Source organism: Salvia miltiorrhiza, chromosome 7 (genome assembly GCF_028751815.1).
Source record: "Salvia miltiorrhiza cultivar Shanhuang (shh) chromosome 7, IMPLAD_Smil_shh, whole genome shotgun sequence".
Lineage (NCBI taxonomy): Eukaryota > Viridiplantae > Streptophyta > Magnoliopsida > Lamiales > Lamiaceae > Salvia > Salvia miltiorrhiza.
The window spans coordinates 11,206,040-11,229,665 of NC_080393.1; the positions used below are offsets into that span (position 1 = coordinate 11,206,040).

Sequence of the window (23,626 nt, forward strand, 5' to 3'; positions counted from 1 at the left end):
TAATTCTTTAATAATTATGATTTTTTTATATATATAATTTATCACTAATTATATATACATATATAATTTATTTCAATCGATACGATATGCCGGATCGGTATATACCGAAATAATCAGTGTATGCCGTTTTTTCGATATGTACTGCGGTATGAGGAAAATTGATACAGTTATCGTACTGAAATTCTTCGGCACGGTATTATGTCGTATCGAAATTTACGGTTATCAAAAATTCGGTATTTTTGATATTTTTTCGATACGATAAGTGCGGTATACCGATTTTTCAGTATTTTGGTCCACCCCTAATCTTTATCCTATTATAGGGCTTATCCTACCTAGCATTCTCATATTTCACTATTTTTAAATTCCTTAACTTTCCTTTATTTGTATTATTATGATTGTATAGTATATTTTTAAATTATATAATTTTATTTTTTATTTATATTGAATTCAATAAATACATTCAAGAGACCACCTTAATTCATGTGCTCACATGTTATTATGTCCGTAGTCATTTTATTTATCTTAAGTTATCATTATATTCTTAATTTATATTTTATATTTTTATATTTTTTATTTATATAACGAAAGAGTAATTTTCTTAGTAATTTTCGTATCCTTTTTTTTTCTTCTAAAACCATGTACTAAATTCAATAATTATTCTCCATGGTTGAACATAAAATAATTACAATGATTATTACGCCCTCCGTCCCTGAAATAGCTTCTTTTTTGGGGATGGCACATGTTTTAAGGAAAAGTTGTAAAGTGTATTGATAGTGGAGAAAAATTGTTATAATTATTATTGGAAGTTGTGAAAAATGTGTTATAATTGGTATTGAAAGTGTTGAAAAGTGAAAAGTAAGAATAAATAAATATTATTAGTGGTGGGGTAGTTGTCCAAAAATGGAAAGAAAGAAAGATGAAGTTATTTGGGGGACGTCCCAAAAAGAAAAAGAAAAAGTTATTTCAGAGACGGAGGGAGTATATATTTAATCTTTGCTTATGTGGCATTCTAGAAATCAAGCATTTAAAAAAATTTCAATTATTCTTCATTCTCATTTTTTTCACAAGTCACATTTTTATCCCACATTGATTTTTCCAACAAACTCCATCTTGACTAAAACTTATATAAAATATTTTTGTGTAGTATCTCATCCTTTATATATTTGTAGCACCAACATCAATTAACTTTTAGTTGGCTAAATAAATAGTTATAATTTTATTAAAAATTAATTTAATTTATCTAATATTACTTTGACCAATAATTTAATTTAATAATTATAAACTAGCATTTGCACCCTATACAATGCATGTGAAACATTTTATATTTCTATATTTATATAAAATAGATACCAACTCAATTATCAGATTTATAAATATAATAAAAATAATAATTTTAATAAAATATATTTGAACTAAATATTAAAAAAAAAAGAATTCACAATAATAAAATTTTAATATTATGAAAAGGCAAAAAAATTAAAAAATGAAAAATAAAAATATTATTTATATTTTTCTCAATTCTCCTTAATTCTTATTTTTATCCTTCATTCTTATTTTCTTCACAACTCCTATCCAGCATTTCCTTATCATCATACTCCACCTTGAATAAAGTTTATATAAATAGTTATGTGTAGTATCTCATCCTACATATGTTTTGGACTTTGAATTTAATTATGCTATTTACTTAATTAGTTGACCAAAGAAATAGTTTACTTTTCCATCAAAAATTTAATTTAATTTGACTACTAATAATTCAGCTAATAACTAAGTTTGAATTAGGTTTAATGATTCCAAAACCCTTAAATTTTAATGGGGTAATTGCCTGTAAATTCCTAACGTTTACACGGAATTGGTTTTTGCACCTTTTTTTATTTTTCTACTTTTAAATACCTAACCTTTCGTTTTTGTCTCGAATTTGTCCGATCACCGGTTTTTTCTAACGCCGGCGCCGGAAATGCCACTGTGGCTGCCGGAATAGATGAGATGGCAACCGAAATTGACACCTAAACATAATTTTTACATGTGGCAAAAAAATTATAAAAAAAAGAAGAAAATTTCCAACTCATCATCTTCCCCAACCTTATTCACCTATTCCCCCTTTCCCCCCACCCGCCGGCGCCGCCCGCCGCCACCATACGCCAGCGCTGGCCACCCCTTCCCCCATTCCCAGACCCATCGGCCCTCTCCCATCCCCAAATCTCGTCGATCTCCCACTCCCCAGACCGCAACGACCTTTCCCTCCCCCATCCCCAGATCCCGTCTGCCCCTCCCCAGTCCCCAACCCGCCACCGCCCATGCCGCTACCATTGCCGGCACCACCCCACACCGTTCTCACCACATTCGCAAGCACAGACGGCAGCGCACAAAGGGCAACAATTCGTGCCCTAGATCCGCAATTCTCCACCAATTCGCGCCGCCCCCTGCTGCGCCACTACCACCATCGCCACCACCAATTCCCCCGCGCTTCGCCGCTTCAATTCGGAGAAATTGGAACTGGTGAGATGTGAAGGGAAAGAGGGAAAGTCAGGTGAGAAGGGGAGGGGACGGCGGAGGTCGGCGGGATCTGGGGATGGGGGAGGCAAAGATCGTTGCGGTCTAGGGAGTGGGAGACCGACAAGATCTGGAGAGGGGGAGGCCGGAAGTCCACCACGAAGTGGAGGCTGGTCTGCTGCTCCGCCGCTTGGTCGCGCGCCTTGCTCGTGCACTACCACGAAGTGGAGGCTGGTCTGCTGCTCCGGAGGACGGCGGCGGCGATCGACTTCCTCCGCTGCTCCAGGCGGTGGAGCGTTGGTTGTGGTAGCGGTGGGTGGCGGCGCCGGCGGTGGTGGAGGTGGCAGGGGGCGGCGCCGGGTGGGGGGAGGCAGAGTTAGGGGGAATGGAGAAATGAGGATTGGGGGGGTTGATTTTCCTTTTCTTTTCTTTTTTATTTTTATTTTTTTTCCACATGTATTTTTTATTTCAATTTTTTTCATATTTTTTTGCCACATGTCACAAATGAGCCAAGTGGAGAATTCCGGCTGCTACAGTGTGAATTCCGGCGGCCACAGTGGCATTTCCGACGCCGGTGTAAGAAAAAACCGGTGATCGGATAAATTTCAGACAAAAACTAAAGGTTAGGTATTTAAAAGAAGAAAAATAAAAAAAGGTGCAAAAACCAATTCCGAGTAACGTTAGGAATTTACAGGCAATTACCCCAATTTTAATTGTACTAGACTAGAATTCTTTTTGAACTCAACTGTTATGATTCATTTTTCTAGTGTGGACTGAAGACCAAAGCACTAAAATCGCAAGGATTGAAGATAAGAGTACTGAAGACCAAAGCACTGATGTTTGAAGGACTGAAGACCAACAACTGAAAGTTGAAGAACTGAAGACTGAATAATGAAGGACTGAAATTCGCCTAAATTAAATGCTGAATTTAATGAAGCATCTGCACTGAAGTACTAGTGTTAGGGAAACACTTCAGTACACCTGATCAGTCGAAGAGCATTCAATACAACTGAAGGGAATGTTCTGATTAGAAACCTCGGACTGATAGTGCATTATGCGGACTAAATATGGAGTTATGCATAACACACTCAGTGTTTACAAATGACAACTTCAATGCTTCCAGTACACGCCGCATTTAATGCCGAAGACAGTGCATTTAATGCAAGGATATGGTGGATCGTACTTTAACCTGCAGAGTTTCCCTTTCCGTGTTACCATGCACTGTAACACCATCTCCTAGCTCTGAAAAGCCATGCCTCTTTCAGCGTAAAGGAGATAGAGGACGAAGACTTTAGCCAAATTTGAATTGACAAGTCAAACGGCAAATAAGATTGAAGGATCTTCTCCAACAGATCTATTCATTCTCATTTGCCTATACATAGAACTCAAGATTCAACCTTCGACCTCACCGATTCAAGAACTTACGCTGAAGCTCTGCCGAACTCAAGACTCAGCTTATACTTAGTCAAAAATATTTGAATCGAAGAAGAGAATCCCTGTTGTCAAATATCAAACCACGTGATATACAAACATTCTCTTATAAGCTACTAGGCAAATATTCATCATCCTTAGCCTAATTTTGATTATTCGAGAGCCTGTTCTCAGTAATCATTAGTTGGAGAATTGAACTCTTTTCTACCAGAGTTAGAAGTGTGTTTGAGATAGAGAGAATCTTAACCACCGCAAGCTAGATGTGTGTTGTCTCAGCAATGTGAGTTAAGAAATAGCGAGAAGTCCAACCCAATGTGTTGGCTCTGAAACTTGAGTTTCAAAAGCAAGGTTTGTTGTGCACCCGTAAGCACAAGCCTAGTTGATGAGGAGTAATATATGCAGCTCAGAGGCTAGAGAGGCCTTCTCCACCTCTAGCTGGTCAATCTGGGCTCGCAGCGCAGCGGTATCCGCTTCAGCCTGGCTGAAGCGTTCCACCATGACCGTGACATCCTGGTCACGTTTTGCCTGCGCCTCTCTCTCCTTTTTCAGGTCCTTTTCCAGCGCATCGTAGTCGTCAATGCACTGGATTGCCTCATCAACTTGAGACTCCAGCTGCCGGGAATTAGAGGGAAAATGTCAGAGCAGAAAGATCAGAAAGTAAATAACAAAAATTGCTAAGGCAAGAATGAATGCAGGGTACCTGAATCCACAATTGGCCGAGGTTGCTGGCCAGCCTCGCCCTCTTCATCTTCTTGGTTGCTTTCCGATCCTTGGGATGAATCTGAGTAAGCAACTTCCGCATAAACTCCCGCCCCTTCATGGATGAGACTGGTTTGGAACCAGAGGCCTTTGACACCTCCGCGGTCAGGGCCAGAGGATTGCCCTCTTCGGCATCCACGAAGGTGGTCTCCGTTTCACCTGCCGGTTCACCCTCTTCCTCCACCAGCCTGCTCCCCTTCTGCAGGCTCTCCTTCCTCCTCTTCTCTGCAAGGGCCAACAAAGCACGCTTCCTCTTCTTCTGGGCGAATGCAGGAGTCGGGATGTCTTGGACTTGCTCGGGAACGGGGGCATCTTCAGAGATGTCTACCACAGGGATGTTACTCCCAAAAATGGCGGATCCTCCCTCAGCTCTGCCAGAGCCAGAGCCACCAGCCCTCTGGCTGTCTGGGCTGAACATGGACAGAACGTCCATGTCTTTTCCCTTGCCTGGAGGGAAGCGTTGAATAGGGGTAACCACCCCAGCAGCATCTGACACCGTACGAGAGGTGTCCATCCCAGAGCCAGTGGGTTGCTCTGGCGTGTCTGTCCTGGAGCTGGTGTCTCCAGAACCTTGTCCCTCGGAGCCAGAGGGACGGTTGGCCAACAGCGTGGTTCGGCATTTCTCTCTTCACGACATGCCTGCAAATAGACAAAGTTATATCATCAGAAGTAGGGTAATGACAATTCATACGCTTACTAACACATGATTTTACCTATAGCTGAGCGTGGATACAGGGGGAATAGGTCATTGGCTGCCAGAGCCGAGCTACTAGCAGTGAGTTCTTTGCAGGGAAAAGGTTGTCTGTCATTGAGGGCGTTAAGGTTGGCTAACACCCCCAGATCATAATCACAGGGGGTCCCTAAGGAAGAAGGCTTGTGTGTGGTTCGGACTTCGTGCCACCTCAGTTCTTGGACGCCATATTGGCGCCAAGTACCCTCGGAGGTCACCACAAAACAGTAATATGACAAGAAGCCCTTGTCATAGGAATTGAGGGAGTTGAGGAAAGTGGTGGGATAGGTTTTACGGGCAGCAAAGCTGTATAGAGGACCACCCTGCAGTCTCAAAGATTGGGTTTGTAGGAATAATTTCTTGGTGTCTTCGACACCATGGGCTCTACATAGTATGTGAAAACAAAATAACCTCCGAATGGTGGAGGGAGTTATTTGGTAGAAGGGGATGCGGAAATGGCTACAAACCTCCACTAGAAGTGGAAGAAGAGGAAGCCTTAGGCTAGCATCAATCTGGGCTCGCCAGATGGCCGCAGTATTCATCTGCATTTGCGGAGGGGCTCTAGGGATTTGGACTCGAGTTCAAATCTCAGGCCGGCGGGGTTTCTATATTTTTCGGACATCCGATGTAGGTCCGCCATGCTTAGCCTAGAGTCGGGAACAGGTTTAGGCATTTTGGGCGTAGAAGGAGGAGATGCGGGAGAGGCCGGGGGATCCTGGGGATTCAGAAGGGTGGAAGGAGTTGGAAGGTCCGGAGGATTCTGGGGGTAGGGAGAAGAAGCCGGATGAGAGGGAGAAGGAGAAGGGGAAAAAGCAGGTTTGGCAGCGGAGGTGGAAGCCATGGACGGAAAAATCTAAGGTTTACACGCTCAATCAAAGCACCAACAGATTTAATAGGATTAATCTACACCGAATAAAAGTACCAGGGGAGGGAGATACGCGATTTACCTAGGTAAAATTCTCCTTAAAGTCTGCGGAGGGGACTGGAGAGGGAAAGTCGCAGGGAATACGCCGGAGTTGAAGACGGAGGATCACCGGAAATCGAGAGGACAGTCGAAAGGGTGGGTTCGAAGTGAAAATGAAGAAGATGAAAAGTGAAAGTTTGAAACTTCTAAGTATAACCTACGCGGGCAACAGCAGAATAGAGGGATGAGCGGCACGTGACACTAGGGAGAGGATCGACGGCTGAGGATTTCTACGGGAACATGAAAAGACAGAAGGTCTGAAAAAGTAACCTCGAGATGCGGAAAAAGTATACTGCGAAATGGCGGGCATTTAATGCAGGTGACGTCAGCATTGCGGGCGAACACTCTGACTAGTTACTTCATCAGCAACTAGCCAAACCAGAGGGGGGAGTAGCTGATGAGGAGTAATATATGCAGAGCAGAGGAATGAACGCGGACAGAGGAATGGGCTTCGCCAGAGGAATGAACTCAGACAGAGGAATTAATCACTAGGGTCAGAGGAATGGACTTCGCCAGAGGAATGGGCTCAGTCGGAGGAATCATCAAAGACAGAGGAATGACCTATCACGCAAGATAGGCAGCGGTATGAGCGACCGTTTTACCCGGGAAGCGCCAGAGCAGAGGAATCGCTCGGCTGTGGGCAAAATTACTACTATGCCCCTAACCACGCGGGGAGCATATTTTTAGAGATGAAATTACTATTTTACCCTTCTATTGTACTCTATAAATACCACATGCATTCCCCTTGAGAAAACTACGTGCTCTTCACTAATACAACATCAAACTTATTCTCTCAGCAATTAAGTTATTTCTCTCAGTTCTTACGCTCAAACACTAGGTAAAACTCGTAACTTAGAATTAGGTGTTGATAAGATACATTATCACTAGTGATTCGTCAGTGTGATCGACTGACCGTAGACGTAGGAAATTCTTTTCTGAACCACGTAAAAACTCTTTGTGTTCTTTCTTGATTTCAATATTTACATTTTCCTTATCTGTGCACGTACCATTATTCATACTGAAGTTATTAAAGAGAAAAGAGAAACCCTAAATATTGACAAAGTGTTTCACTTAAAGGCTATTTCGTAAAATCGTTTCCGTTACAAGTGTTATCAGTCTAACTAACAAATCTTCGGATAGTTAGTAAGATTTCTAACACTCCTCTATTCTTTTAAAATTGATTAGACTGAAGCCTTACTTGAACTATTAGTAAGTCGACAAGTTCTTCGCACTGAAGTTAACCTACTGAACCAATATCAGTATCAGTCTACACCAATCCTCAACTGATCTTACCTTTCACTGATCTTATCGGTCAACTCACATCAGTATATGTTTAGATATTCACACCAGTTTACAAAAAGATTTCAAGTTTTAATTTAAAAATAGCCTACTGCTGAAATAGAAATTTTATTAAAAAGAAAAAAGAGATAAAAAGGCCTTAAAAACCCCTGAGAGCATAGACGCTAACAAAGGATCGGAACACAAAAGATCCGACTAAAAGCAAAACAAAAACCACGTATAAACCCCCGCAAAGGACCACGAGAAGACGAAAACAAAGGAAACGAAAGCTAAGATGAAAAATTTTAAAAAACGTCCTCGTCCCCAGCATCTTCGTCGTCCAACATATCACCCCATTTCTTCTTTTTGGCCACCGCCGACATAGATCGGGCAGCGTCGGAAGATGAGTGAATCACAAAGTTTTGCAGAATCGCTCCTCTAGATTGAGCATGCTGTACTTTATTCAAGAACTCCACCGACACTGGAGTGTCAAGAACGGCCCCCTGCAAAACGGCACCAGTAGCCCGGCCTGCTGCTTTTTGGAAATCCGAAGACATACCATTCTTGATAATACGCCGGAGTCGATGCTTGATAGAGGAATCAGGAACCTTCTTCTTCTTGTTAGCCCCATTCGGTCGCCCTTGGCCGCAAGTTATGGGGGGATCCGCCAGCATCTCCTTCTCTGGCGTCACAACCAAATCCAGATCAAGACTACTACAACTCGTCGGGGCGGGAGAAATCAAGTCCGAAACTGAATCAATCTTATGAGGAGGCATCTCATCTGATGGCAAAGAGCCCGTAAATTTATGTTTTTTTTTTTTATTTGTTTCCACTAATTTGGATATTCATCTAAAAATAATTATAGATTTGTTTCCACTAATTTAGATATTCTCCTAAAATAATACTACTAGATTTGTTTCCACTAATTTAGAGATTTTCATTCTCCAATAAATAATCTTTGATTTGATTCCACTAATTTAGAGATTCTCCTAAAATAATCCTAGATTTATTTTCACATTTATTTTATTTTTTAATTATTATTATTTTGTTAATTTCATTTTTTTCTACTAATTTAGAGATTCCATTCAAAATAACCCTAGATTTGTTTTAATTTATATATTTTTTCCAATATTTAATAAAAAAATTCGCGAAGATGATTTTTTTTATAAAAAAAAATCAAAATACAAGAAAAAGGTGATTGGGGGAAATAATCCAAGATTTATTTTCATTTATATATATTTTTTCCAATATTTTTTTTTAAAAAAACAAAGGTGTTTTGAAAAAAAAAAACTAAAATACACGAAAAAGGTACTTGGTGGATTTGAACCTGAGACCTCAATAATATGGGAGTTATACTTTGTCACCTTGTCAGGTAGTGGCAACCTCATTAGTGAAACGCTAGAAATAAAAATAAAATAAATCATATGATGGGGCATCGATTGAAAAAATAAATAACATATACTTGGATTAAATGTATTATAATAATGCAGTAAACGCGATACAATAATAGGAAATAAATTTTAATTAATTAATTGAAATAAATTAGTGAAGGTCGGAAAAAAAAAATTGTGAATACGATGTGATTTTGGTTGGAAAACTATATAACATATAGTTGAAGACAATGTATTATAATATATTATTAAACGCGATATAATAATAAGAAATAATTATACTCAATGAAATAGAGTTGAATTAATTAATTGAAATAAATTAGTGAATTTGAAAAAATTAAATTTAAAACTATATTGCATATACTTTATTTGAATATATTATAATAAAGTATTGTAATCGATATGATTATAACAAAATGAACCACGATCGCGTGAGTTACGAAATCGAAATAATTATACCCAATGAAAAAAAGTTTAATTAATTAGTTGAAATTATATAACAATATAACAATATACTTGAAGATCATTATTATAATATAGTATTGAAGTCGAAATAATTAAACTCAACATTTATCAAGTTTAATTATATAATTGAAATATTATTTAAGTTGGAAGCAAAAATAAAGTATTAGGGCTGGGAATCGGGTTGGGATCGGGTACCCTGCCCGAAAAAATCGGGTACCCGGTCCCGATTAAGATGAAAAACTGATACCCGGTCCCGAACCCGAAAAAAAACCGGGTACCCTAATACCCGACTCGGGTATTCGGGTATCCGAAATTACCCGGTCAAAATTGCAGGTTTCAGGGTCAAACTGTGAAATCGGGTATTAGGGTACCCGATTTTGCTTAATCAGGTATTAGGGTACCCTAATACCCGAAAATACCCGATTTTTTTTTAAAAGAAATCAAAAATCTAACCCCTATTTTCATGGTTGCTGTTGGGAGGAAGAAGAAGAAGAACTGTACCTGGAGTGGGGAGTCTGGGACGGGCTGGCGGCGCGTCTGCTATTGCTCGGAGGCGGCGCAGCTCAGGCTGCGAGGCTGGGTAGACGGGCAGCGGGCGGAACAGAGGGAGTTTTGGTTGCTGTTGGGAGGCCGGCCGCGGGCGGAACAGAGGGAGTTGGCCCGGGCGCCTGGCGGACAGCGGACTGGGCGATGGTCGTGGCGGGCGGCGGGTGGGCGACGGAGGCCGGCGCCGGCACCGGAACAGAGGGAGTTGAGAGGGGTTGAGGGCTGGGGGCGCGGCGGGAGTTGAGAGGGAATAGGGTTACAGAGTACAGACTGTGAGTTTGATTTGAAAATTGAAATTAAAGAATTAAAATTTAATTAAATAATATAATATATATATTTAATTTTAATCAGGTATTTTGGGTATACCCGATACCCGATTTTTCCCCACCCTAAATATCTGATCCCGAACTCGGTCCCTAATTTTTCGGGTATAGGGTACCCGATACCCGATTTTTTCGGGTCGGATAATCGGGTACCCGATACCCGAACCCTATCTTCCCACCCCTATAAAGTATAGTCAATCGTACACAGAGATTTTTATCAGAATCTATATACCATATAGTTGAATACAATGAATTATAATATAGTATTAAACGCGGTATAATAATAAAAAATAATTATAGTCAATGAAATAAAGTTGTATTAATTAATTAAAATAAATTAGTGAATTTGAAAATATATATATATATATATATATATATATATATATATATATAAATGAATCATACAGTGGTATTTTGCTCGGAGAACTATATACTTTATTTGAATGTACTCCCTCCGTCCCAGCTTTTAGTATCCAACTTTCCTTTTTTGGCCGTCCCACATTTTGGTATCCATTTCTATATTTAGTAAAAGTAAGTGGGGCTCTTACTCCACTTTAATTATTTTAACCCTCACATAAAATGTGGGACCCTTATTCCACTCACAACACATCAATCACTTTATTAAAACCCGTGTCGTTCTCAACTGGATACCAAAAGCCGGGACGGAGGGAGTATTATAATATAGTATTAAACGCGATATAATAATAAGAAAATGAACTATTATAGTGTGAGTAATGAACTCGTATAACTATATACAATGTAATAAAGTTGAATAATATAATTTAAATAAATTTGTGAATTTAAAAAAAAAGTATACGCAATGAAATAATATTTAAACAATTAGTGATTTTGAAAAAAAAAAACATACGTAGGGATGTTGCGCGGAAAACTATATAACATACACTTGAAGACAAAATAGTATAAAAAAGTATTGTAATTGATACAATAATAAGAAAATTAACTATTATAGTGTGAATAACAAAGTCAAAATAATTATACTCAAAAAATCATGTACTTGAATTATAATTTAGTATGAAACGCGATATAATAATAATAATAAATAATTATACTCAATGTAATAAAGTTGAGTTAATTAATTGAAATAAATTAGTTAATTTGGAAATAAAAAATTAAATAAAATGAATCATATGATGGGATTTTGCTCGGAGAACTATATAACAAATATTTGAAGACAATGTATTATAATATAGTATTGAAGTGCCTTTGATAATAAGAAAATTAACTAATATAGTGTAAATAATGAAGTTGAAAACTAAATAACATATATTTTATTAAACGCAATATAATAATACGAAAATGAACTACTATAGTGTGAGTAATGAAAAAAAAATTAAAAAATGAATAATACGCTCGGAAAACTATGTAACATATACCTTATTTTAATATATTATAATTAAGTATTGTAATCCATATGATAATAACTAAATGAACCACTGTTGTGTGAGTAATGGAATCGAAATAATTATACTCAATCAAATAAAGTTAATTACTAATTAATTTCAATTAATTAGTGAATTGTATAAGATATATATATATATATATATATATATATATATATATATATATAATGAATTTTTTTATTAAAAATGAAGGAATATATATATATGTTGGCCAAGTAAATGAAGACATATACAAAATTAAAAATATTATAAATGAAGGAATATATATGTGGGCAATATAAATGTTGAAAATTTGAAAATTAAATATTTTATAAAAATAAATAAAATAAAGTGAAATTATTCATACGATTGGAAATCGCTCGCGAAACTATTTAACATATATTTGAATGAGAAACAATGTATACGATGTCATTTTGCAATGTACTGAAATTAATTAGTGAATTTGAAAAAAAAATACAAAAAAATATGAATCATATGATTGGATTCGCTCGCAAAACTATTTAACATATACTTTATTTGAATGTATTATAATAAAGTATTAAATGTAATATAATAATAACAAAATGAATATAGTATTGTGTGAGTAACGAAGTCGAAAATAATTATAGTCAATGAAATAAAGTAGAATTAATTAATTGAAATTAATCACATAATTTGTAAAAAAATCTTGTAATATTATGTGAATTTCCATTTCAAACAAATTAGTGAATTTAAAAAAAATAAATAATATTCGTTGAATAGAAAATCTTGAAAATTAGTGAATTTAGTGAATTTTATTTTGCAAATTAAAAAATCTTGAAAATTTAATAGAAAATTTGTTTAATCATTTAACAAACATTTGAAGTGCATTATTTTGGTCAAGGAATTGGATATGAGAGGGGCCGAGATTTTTTTATTTTTTTTATTTTAAGATTTTGGGTGGGGCCGAAATCTCAACTGAGTTTTGTGAAGATTTAATTTTGGATAAATGTAATCCCACAAAATTAGGATCTAATTTGAAGGATCGTCAAAATCTTCAAAAATTAAAGAGAAAATTCGTTTAATCATTTAAACAAATAATGTGTGCAATAATTTAAATTTTAAATAACACGAAAAAATATTATTCAATTATTTAAAAACATTAATTATTAAATAGAGTTTTATATAAAAAGGAAAAAGAAAAAACCCTTGAAGGCACAAGAAAGCAAACTTAGGGCCCGAAACTCGAAAAGAGCTCGTAAAACAAAAACATCAACGCATAGGACAGCTTAAGTCAAAAGACAACACTTGGCAACAAAATCAATAAGGAAAATCCTTGTTGGTATGAAAGTCGTCCAACTCCATTTCATCCGACCAACGGCCGTGCGCGATATTGTTCATAGCACGCATAGCACTATTGTTGCTATGATCAACCACAAAGTCCCTCGGCTTATATCCCAGTTCCTCCGCATTTCTTAGACGACCTTTTATGTAATCTACCGGATTCGGATTCAGTGGCACGCGCGAACGTTCCATACCCTTTTTAGGACGACCCGGTCCACGCTTAGGTGGAACTTGCTCAACGAGCAATTCCATCCCTTGACTAACCTGCGCCTCGAGCCTGCTAATACGATTAGCAATATCCTCTTGATCCGGAATGATCCCCTGAGACTCCGCCCTATCCTTCAAATCAGGAGTAGGGTCCTTCTCCCGTTGTGTAATGGCAACTGCTTTCTGAACCTGTAACTCATCAATATCCTCCGACTGCATATTTGGAGAAGTAACAACCTCTTCCCCATGCTGACCTTTGCTGTTCCAGGAGTCTTCATCTCCTATGAAAGTCGTAGCTCCCTTACCAGCCGACAAATCATGTCGCTTAGTGATGCAATAATCCTCCTGAAAATCATCAGCCCCATCCGCATTCAGACGCTCCGCACTAACCTCCCCAATTTCATTTAGAGACATATCGAGAGACTCAACAACAATATTTTCGTCCACCCTGTCAATATCTGTTTCGGCCACCTTCTCATCAGCTTTATGAAACACGCCGTAACGGTTTTCCAATCCAATCGGCGGAAGATCACTATCCTTGACATTAGGGTAATAAACCTGTTCCTTAGGCTGCCAAGCAGGCTTGGGATCCACCTTAGCATCTCCTTTATGATTCTCCTCAACTTGATCAGCCACTTCCTCATTCTTCTGCTTGCCTTTTGCTTTCGCAGCTCTCCGACATTTATCCGTGGAATGACCAGTGATTTTACAACGAGAACAAAACAACGGCAAAGATTCGAAACCAAATTCAATGTAGAAAGAATTATTACCATCATCGATGTACATTGAATTGAGAAGGGGCAGCGCCATATTGATTTCCACAAGGACCCTGGCGAAGTGCCCCACTTGGCCATTAGCAGAAACGTTGTCAATACGCAACGGATGTCCTAGGGCTCGACCAATATTAGCAATGATAACTGGAGTCCATAATTCCACCGGGAGATAATACACCCTTACCCACACTTGCGCAAGAGATGAGGTTTCTTTATAAGGATCAAAGTAACGGCACCATTCTCGAAGACGTATGTGACCCGTTGAAAGCTGGAGGACCGCATTTCCTTTTGCCTTCTTTTTTGCTTCCAGCGTCTTGAATTTGATAGTAAAGAAACCCTTAGCCATAGGAATGAATTGGCAATCCGAGCACTGCCAGATACGCTGCAACTCTAGCGTAATATCCGCGAACGTACGCGGCTTGTCGCCTTTGCGAAGGATCATCCTCCCGATCAAAGCAAACTGGAATTCATCAAGACGCTGTTGATACTCTGATTTCGGGATCGATAGAGTAACGACCTCCCCCTCACGTTTCGAATGAAGGGTACGAAGACCATAAGCAGGAAAATCCGGCTTCTTGATCATGGTAGGCCGAACTTTCGCGGCATAAGAGATAGGTTCGCTGGACGACGGGATAACCTGTTCCGAGTCGTTTAATCCTCCATAAGGCTTTTCTGTATCAGCATGAGGCGTCGACTGCTACCCAGCAGCCTCTGCGCCTGAAGAGAGGGGCGGTTGCCGATACATAACAAGGGATTTCGATCGAAACCCGTCAAAGTTAGATGATACCGGGGGAAGGTTGAGGCCCCCCTTTTCACGATTGAAAGCCGGCGAACTCAAGTCCATCACCGGCGGACTCGATTGACAGCCGGCGGCGACCGTGTGGCTGGAGAGCTGCTGCGGTGTGGCGGGCGAAGATCTGGATCGGGCAGATCTCCGTCGATCTTGATCGGCAGCGCCAATATCTGGATCGGGTAGATCGGGCAGATCTGGATCGGCAGCGCCAAGATCTGGAGGCTGTTGACGGCGTCCTTCCATCACATCTTAGCTGCTGCCGACGGAAGGAGGTGGTGGCTCCGAGCGAGAAACGGTCGGCGAACGGGATAGATATGCTGCTGTTGCTCGGAGGAAGAGGAATCTGCTGCTGCTCGGAGGAAGAGAATGGTGGCTCCGTCCAGGTCCAGGTCTCAGCAGGAGAAATCTGCTGCTGCTCGGAGGAAGAGGAGGTGCGGTGGTGGCTGCGGCGGCACGATGACTGGAATCTCAGGCGGCTCTCTCGGTCAACCCGGAAAGGAGGTGGCGGCGAAGCGGCGGCCCGGAAAGGAAGCCTACAGCAGGGCGCCGATTATTCAGCAAGAGCCCGTCTGGTGCTGGCCCCTGCTCTATTTAAAAACATTAATCTTACTAAATTATTAGCGTGAAACGATAAAAAAATATAATTTTCGAAACAAATAATGTGTGTAGAAACAAATCTATGATTAGTTTTAAGAGAATCATAAATATGTGGAAACAAATAAATAAAACATAATTTTCAAAATAAAATAAATAATTTAATCTTAAAAAAAATTATTTCGAAAAAAATAATAGTTGGAAAAAAATTTAGGATTATTTTAACAAGAAACACTAAATTATTGGTAACAAATCAATATTAATATTTTGAAACAAAAAAAATAAAAAAAAAATCCGGAATAAAACTATATGGGTTATATATAATTTTGGAAAATAAAAAAACCAACAAATAAGGAAACAAAATAACCGAAAAATTAGGAACAAAAAAGCCCATAAATTTCGAAAATCATAAAATAGAAAAAGCAAAACAATAAAAACAATATAGTTAATGAGGACATCTGGGCTAAATGAAAAAAAGCCTGTTTTTTTGCGAGTATCAGGACACTAGGTGTCTAAATATCATCGCCCAAAAAAATTATGGACGAAAAAGAAAGGGAACAAAACAACAGAACCACAAATCGCTGTTGAGCAAATGAGAGGATAAACCATGCAGAGGCGGAGAGACCGCAGCAGAGCAAGACACAAAGAGAAATGGCGGCGGCGGCGGCACTGTAGCCGTTGAGACTGAAGCTGTGGATACAATTCCCAAAGAAAATACAAGTGAAGAAAATGAAGGGAAATGGAAAGCAATATGATATAAGTATATGTTTGTAAGGATAGTAGAATTGAGTTGACACGCACATCTCTCTCCTCTCTCTCTCCATGCAATGGAATTATGGAACGCAGGACTCGCGCTGAGACATGCTGGCCACCACTTGAAACGATGCTCGACTCCCAACCAACTCCAATCATGGTATGCTTTGCTGCTCAAAACCAACACCGCCCAAGATTGCTTCTTGATCAATCAGTACATCACTGCTTGTTCCAACCACCGCACCATAGATTCCGCCATTCTCGCCTTCTCCCACTTGGAAAACCCCAACGTATTCGTTTACAACGCCCTTATCGGGGCATTTCTCACTTGCTTCCGCCCCCTCCAAGGATTGCGCTATTACGTGCTCATGTTGCGGAACGCCGTGCCTCCCACCAGTTACACATTCCCTCCCGTGATCAAGAGCTGTAGGGTTTTACGCTTCGTTGGATTCGGTGAATGTGTTCATGCTCAGGTGTTGAGAAATGGGTTGGGATTGCACCTTCATCTCCAGACCGCCATGGTTGATTTCTACTCTAGTTTGGGCATGGTTGTTGAGGCCCGGAAGGTGTTCGAAGAAATGCCCGAAAGAGATGGCTTTGCTTGGTCCACCATGATTTCAACCCACGTCCGTGCTGGAGATTTGGATTCTGCTAGGAGGGTGTTTGATCAGATGCCCCAAAAGAACACTGCAGCTTCCAATACCATGATTCACGGATATGCCGAAGCAGGGGATGTGAACTCTGCTGAGGCTTTATTTCGTACACTGCTTGAAAGAGATGTGGTTTCTTGGACCACCATGATCAACTGTTACTGTAAACGAGAGCTGTATCTAGAAGCTTTGGAGCTTTTCGAGGAAATGAAGAGCACGGGAACCAGACCTGATAACACGACAATGGCGACTGTGATATCTGCCTGTGCACATCTTGGGGCTCTAGACAAAGGGAAAGAGATGCATCTGTATATGATGCAGGCAGAGTTCAACATCGATGTCTATATAGGATCCGCTTTGATTGATATGTACGCCAAGTGTGGGGTTGTGGAGAGAGCTTTAGTGGTGTTCTTCAAGCTGCAGGAGAAGAATCTCTTCTGCTGGAGCTCTGTGATTGGTGGGCTTGCGTACAACGGATATGCAGAAGAGGCATTAGCAATGTTCGACAAAATGGAGAAGGAGAAGGTTGAGCCAACTCAAGTTATCTTTCTGAGTGTTCTTGCAGCTTGTGCTCACGCTGGACTGGTTGAAGAAGGTAACCGTAGATTCTCCGAGATGACTACCAGATACGGCACCCTTCCTGAAATCGAACACTACGGTTGCATGGTGGATCTCCTATCCAGAGTTGGTTTGCTGGAAGAAGCACTAGTCTTGATAGGCAGCATGAGAATGCAGCCAAATTCTGCTATTTGGGGTGCTTTGCTAGGCGGTTGTAAGCTTCACAAAAACTTAGAGATTGCTCAAATTGCTGTGGACAGACTAATGATTTTGGAGCCAAATAATAGCGGGTATTACACCCTCTTGGTTAACATGTATGCTGAAGAAAATAGATGGAATGAAGTGGCAAGGATTAGGGGAATCATGAAGGAGCGTGGAGTGGAGAAAGCGTTGCCGGGCTCTAGCTGGATAGAAGTGAAAAAGAAGATGCATCAGTTTGCTGCTTGTGATAATCATCATCCATCATCCAAACAGATATATCAAGTCCTGGATGTGTTAGATTCCCAACTCAAGCTCTTGGGACACGCGCTGCAGTTCGATCTCGTTGTGTGAAGCCCAGACATGAACACTAAGTGCTCAACAAGGTTTGATCTTTAGACATGGTTTTTGATAGAGTGTTGGTGTAAATGAGGACAATGGAAGCAAGAGGAAAGGAACGTTGCCCCCACAATGGCGTGCATTTCAGCATGCGTTTGTTCCAACAATCAAGGCTGAAAAGTGTCATGGGGGGGTAATCAACACTTTACGCCACATTCAGTCATACTCTTTTATCAAAATATCATTACAGTTGTGAGAGGATTTCTCCGAATATTTCATTTTTTACGTTCAAAGAATAGGCAAATTTGTCATAGAAGGTAATTAATGAAATTCCTTGCTTTTCCCAAATTTATAATTTCGGTGTTAAAGCAAAAATATTCCTTTGCAGCGGACATATATTAGAAAGATTATCAATAGCTGATCAACATAGAATTTCTGCTCCAATTATCATTTTTTTGGGGGTGGGGTTGGGTGGGGGGATGAAGTCGGTGGCACTTAATTCTTTCTTAATAATATTGTCACATCAACACTGAGAGTAAGTTCAAAAAATCAAGAATACTTCCTAGAGATGGGAAGAGATTAAAGTTGGATTCTTTCGCCTATAAACAAAGAGTCAAAGATTAACAAGTTATGTTGCCAACAATAATACAATAACAGTGGAACTAGAACTGCAAGTAGATGGAGTACTTTTTATAAGTAAAAATATATTTCAAAGCAGGTGGGGGCCTGGTGGGGGGTGGTTTTGTATCATAGCAATAGCAGCTAAGAGCAAAACAGTATGTGTAGTGTGTGTATTATGATTTATGAGATGTCGGATAGTTGGATGCCTTTTCAAATCTGTCTTTGGATCATCTCCCAACTTTCCAGCCAAGCATTTCACCTCTTTTTGTTCTTACTATATTCTGCTCCGAATTCTCTCTAACCTTGTATTATTCCAGTTTGTTTTGCATAATGGGACCATGGAGGTTGATTGAGTGCAGTGCATTTTCTCTCCAGGAGGGCAAGATTGTCCATTTCTTCTCTTTCTTTTTCCCTGACACATGAATCTATTTCTCTGATTCTGTTGTAACTACTGCCGTAGGTATTCTGTCCAAAGGAATCTGCGATTGTTAAGGTTTCAGATAATTGCTTGTTTGTGAATCTGCTGAATTTGGAAGATCTCTTCATCTTGAAGGGCAAATTGTTGAACATTTTCTTTCAAGGACAAAGAGTTGTCATTTTGGATCTTATCTGCAAGAAAAGGGAGTCTGGGCCTTCATTGTTTTGCTTCCAAGAGTTGAAGAGGCATGCTTTTACCAGAACTGTCGATGAATATTGTCATCATCATCCAGCACATTGGTAATTCAGCTGCTGTATTAATATGAGCTTTCAATGAAGGACGGGACTTTGATGCAGGTTTTGTTTTGCAAGATTCACTGTCCCTTCATCTGCTTCTGCAAACCCTCTGGTGCTCATCTTTACACTTCAGCTCCACTGAAATTGGAGGGTTCTCCACATGTGGTTCCTTCAGTTTTTGCTGCTGATAAGTCGTCTTCTGCGGTCCAAGAAGAGGTTGTGAATGGCAATAAAAATGCTGAGACTGTGCTCAAGAGCTGCATTCGAAAGCCCCAAGGCGAAGAGGCTGGGAAGAAAAGAGTACAGTGGATGGACAACACAGGGAAACAGCTCACTGAGATCAAGGAGTTTGAATCCAGGTGGCTACTTTTCCTGTTTCTCTCCATGCCGCTCGCTTATCTATTTCATTTCAGTGGTTACTTTCATCCATAACTACTATGTTCTAAGAAGGTAGATTCTACTCACTAGTAGTTTCACCAAAAAGATTAGTGGCTGATAATTGAGCTTTATGAGAAATGAACTAATCTTGCTTGAGCATATGCAAAACTACAATACTAGATTGTGTAGCCTCAGTTTCTAAATTGTGCAAAACTACAATCATTTTGGGATTTTTTTGGTTACTTGTTTCTGGTGGCTGAGTGTTTTGGTCTAATGCCGGATTATTGCCTTAGCGAAACAGGAGATACTGACAATGAAGAGGATAGCAGTCGGTGTCTTTGCGCCATTCTCTGATGCAGCTTTTCAATATTATGGTCAAAAGACGCGATGTGGCTACCTAGAAGGGTGTAAATCATATATCCACTTGCCTAGTGTCGTGATAGTAGGGGAAGACCAGGGGTCTATTCGTTCTTAGATCTGCGCTTCGAGCTCAACACCTGCATTAAGTCTCTCTGATCAGAGTGGGGATAGCTTCTGCTATGTCTCTCCTTTCTTTGCGCGATGAAGAAATACAGATAATACATAATTGCAGTCTGCAATCTACAAACAACCTCAGAGCCAGCCTTCCACAACTGGTTTTGTCCCCTTTTGGCTCTTAACACTCCACTTTGTATTTCATTGTTATTAATATCTCATTGCATCAAGTTTCTGGGAACAACAGTCTAGAGTGACGCGGCGCACTCTTGTGGAAGAGGCATGCCGATAACCTAAAAGCTGTTGGTGAGAAATTGCAACGGTTTTTTAGAGCCTCTTGTTCATGGATTGAATAACATTTTCTTGATTCTGACTACCATAGCATGCCGGTGTTGTGTATTCCATTAGGTTATTGTGCTTTCTCTACTGTGATTATTGGAAAATAGACAAGGGAATGGATTTGGTTGGATAGGATTTAATTGCAACACCCTAAATCTATGATAAGATTTTCTTGGCATTCGTCCTCGCTTTGGCAAGGTCAACATTTCCCACTACGATTGGTAATGCTGTTTATCTTCAACTCCAAATTAATCATGGCAAGGTTCAAAAATCTCTTGATTAAGAGCATCTCACTATATCTTCACAAAACATATCCCCTCCCATTTCTCTGCAATCCAAAATTTCAAATTTAATAAGTGGTGGGGGCTGCCCACTACCGACAGAAACTCGTGGATAAACCTGTTGCACATGAAAATAGATAAGGAAAAGTCAATAAATAAGCATTAGTTGTTGGTAGCAAGCTTTTATTGCTGCAGGGGCAATTCAAACACAGCTGATCAGCTATGGCTGCAGTTTTGATTGTTGCAGCTGTTTTGATAATCTTGGTCATAATTTTCGAGCTCTTCACGAGGAGTTCAAGAAACGGGGCCTTGAATTTGCCTCCAGGCAGCTATGGCTGGCCGGTTCTTGGGGAAACGGCGGAGTTCCTCCGTGCTGGACTGGATGGAAAGCCGGAGAAATTTGTTAGAGAGAGAATGGAGAAATACAATTCTCAAGTTTTCAAGACTTGGATCATGGGGGAGCCCATGGCCGTTTTGTGTGGAGCTGCAGGTAACAAATTCTTGTTCAGCAACGAAAACAAGCTGGTGACAGTGTGGTGGCCGAGCTCCGTGAGGAAGCTGCTGGGGCCGTGCCTGGCCACGAGCGGGGGAGAGGAGGGGCGACAGATGAGGATGATGGTGTCGTATTTCGTGAGCCCCGATGCTTTCACAAGGCTATATATCAAGACAATGGATATGGTCTCACAGCAGCATATCAAGACTCACTGGCAAGGTACGTGTGTGTGTGTTTCTGGTTATTACAAAAATTGTATAAGAAGCGTGTTTTGGATTCAGGTAAAGAAGAGGTCAAAGTGTTCCCGACGATCAAGCAGTACACGTTTGAGCTTGCATGTAGGCTGTTTATGAGCCTTGAAGATGGGGAGCAGATTGGGAAGCTTGCTATCTTGTTTAATATATTCTTGAAAGGGATAATCTCAATCCCTATCAATTTGCCTGGTGCAAGATTCTACAGAGCAAAGAAAGCTACATATGCTATAAAGAATGAACTGCACAAGCTGGTGAGAGAGAGAAGAGGTGCTTTGGAGCAGAAAACAGCTCTGCCCTGCCAAGATCTTCTCTCCCATCTGCTAGTAACCCCTGATGAGAATGCCAGGTTCATGGCCGAACCAGTGATCGTGAACAACATACTGATGCTGCTCTTCGCTGGCCACGACACGTCCAGCGTGGCAATCACGATGCTGCTCAAGAGCCTCGCAGAACGCCCCGATGTTTACGAGAAGGTGTTGAGAGAGCAGAGGGAGATAGCAACGGAAGGTGCAGGGGAGTTTCTGCAGTGGGAGGATATACAGAAGATGAAGTACTCGTGGAGCGTCGTGTGCGAGGCCATGAGGCTGTCACCGCCAGTCATTGGTGCTTTCAGGGAGGCGTTAACGGACATAAGCTACGCCGGCTACCACATCCCCAAGGGCTGGAAGGTATATACAGTTTACATATATGTAGTGCTAACAACATAGGATAGAAGCCGTGTGCGTGTATTGGCCTAGCGGTAGGTGGTTAATGCCCAAGACTTGAGGTCCTGGGTTCGAGTCCACCATCGTGCGATCTTTAAATTTCATTATTCACTTGTGTAATTTATCAAAAAAAAAAAAAACATAGGATAGAGCTAAGCTAAGCTAAGTGAGTTATTATGTTTGTTTCAGTTGTACTGGAGCTCGTCCAACACACACAGGGACCCGAGCTTGTTCACGAGCTACACCGAGTTTGATCCATCGAGATTTGAAGAGTCGTCGTCGGGGCCGGCCCCGTATTCGTATGTGCCGTTTGGAGGGGGGCCGAGGATGTGCCTGGGAAAGGAGTTTGCAAGGCTGGAGATACTCATATTTTTACACAATTTGATAAAAAGATATAGGTGGAAGTTGGTGAATCCTCAAGAGAAAATTGCATATGATCCAATGCCCACACCTGTGGAAGGACTTCCCATTCTTCTCCAACCACATATCTAGTTTCGTTAACCATATTATAATATTTTATTTCATAATGTAGTAGATGATGATATCTTATATTAGAGTAAGCTATTATTATTATTATTATTATTATTATTGTTATTATTATTATTATTATTATTATTATTATTATTATTATTATTATTATTATTATAAGTGATCCTATTCAGATTAAGAAACAAATAGTTTTAATAAGATACATCACTTCTAATTGACCATCACTAATATTTTTGAAATTACAGTTGGAGTTTATGTTGAAAAAATAGTTTTACTATCATTCTACTTTCATATAAATAAAATGAATTTATAAATTAAACTCGGTGAATTAGGTAGAAAATTTTGATAAGTCCAAATCAGTAAATATTACTCCATAGTACGTGCAAGTAGTTTTTCCACTTTTGTGTGGGTAATAATCCCGCTTGCATGCCGATAGTTTTTCCACCTTTGTGTGATGTAGAAGTTCCGCCTGCGTACGAGTTGCTTATTTGATTATATAATAGACACCTTTATAATTCAAAAAATAAAATAAAAAAATCACAGTAATTAAATAGGTTAACTAAAATATGAAAATTTATTAAGCAAATTAAATACAGTGTTGATGGAAAAATTAATAATTGTCCATCAATTTAATTTCAATAAATTTTAGCCAAGATCATATTATTCTTACTTCAGACCTTTTCAATCACATATTTTTCTCTATTCAAATTACAACTTTTTTTCCCCTCTCATATGAATCTTCTCTCTTTCTCAACAATTTACCCCAGCATCGACGTGGGAAATTTTCTCTTGTCAACACTCACTTTATGACACTAGCAGAAAGAACGTACGTTGTGCGTGTAATTAATGTTATTTTATTTGATAATTTATTATTTTAAAAAATCTATTAATTCATTACTTTTATTAGATAATTT

General features: G+C 39.7%; 3 protein-coding genes across 3 annotated transcripts in view; 2 read left to right on the forward strand and 1 right to left on the reverse strand.

Moving 5' to 3' along the window:
• Positions 1-23,626, reverse strand: part of LOC130992619 (uncharacterized) — an 88,715-nt gene that overhangs the window by 33,420 nt on the left and 31,669 nt on the right. The window lies entirely within an intron of this gene.
• Positions 15,983-20,528, forward strand: LOC130992579 (pentatricopeptide repeat-containing protein At1g06143). Its single transcript, XM_057917268.1, has 2 exons — positions 15,983-19,659; positions 19,972-20,528. The coding sequence occupies exon 1, from the start codon at positions 16,295-16,297 to the stop codon at positions 17,978-17,980; it is 1,686 nt and encodes a 561-aa protein (XP_057773251.1). The 5' UTR covers positions 15,983-16,294; the 3' UTR covers positions 17,981-19,659; positions 19,972-20,528.
• Positions 20,682-22,813, forward strand: LOC130992607 (beta-amyrin 28-monooxygenase-like). The gene is made up of 3 exons (XM_057917311.1): positions 20,682-21,484; positions 21,547-22,187; positions 22,413-22,813. Exons 1-3 carry the CDS (start codon positions 20,995-20,997, stop codon positions 22,713-22,715), a joined length of 1,434 nt encoding a protein of 477 aa, XP_057773294.1. The 5' UTR covers positions 20,682-20,994; the 3' UTR covers positions 22,716-22,813.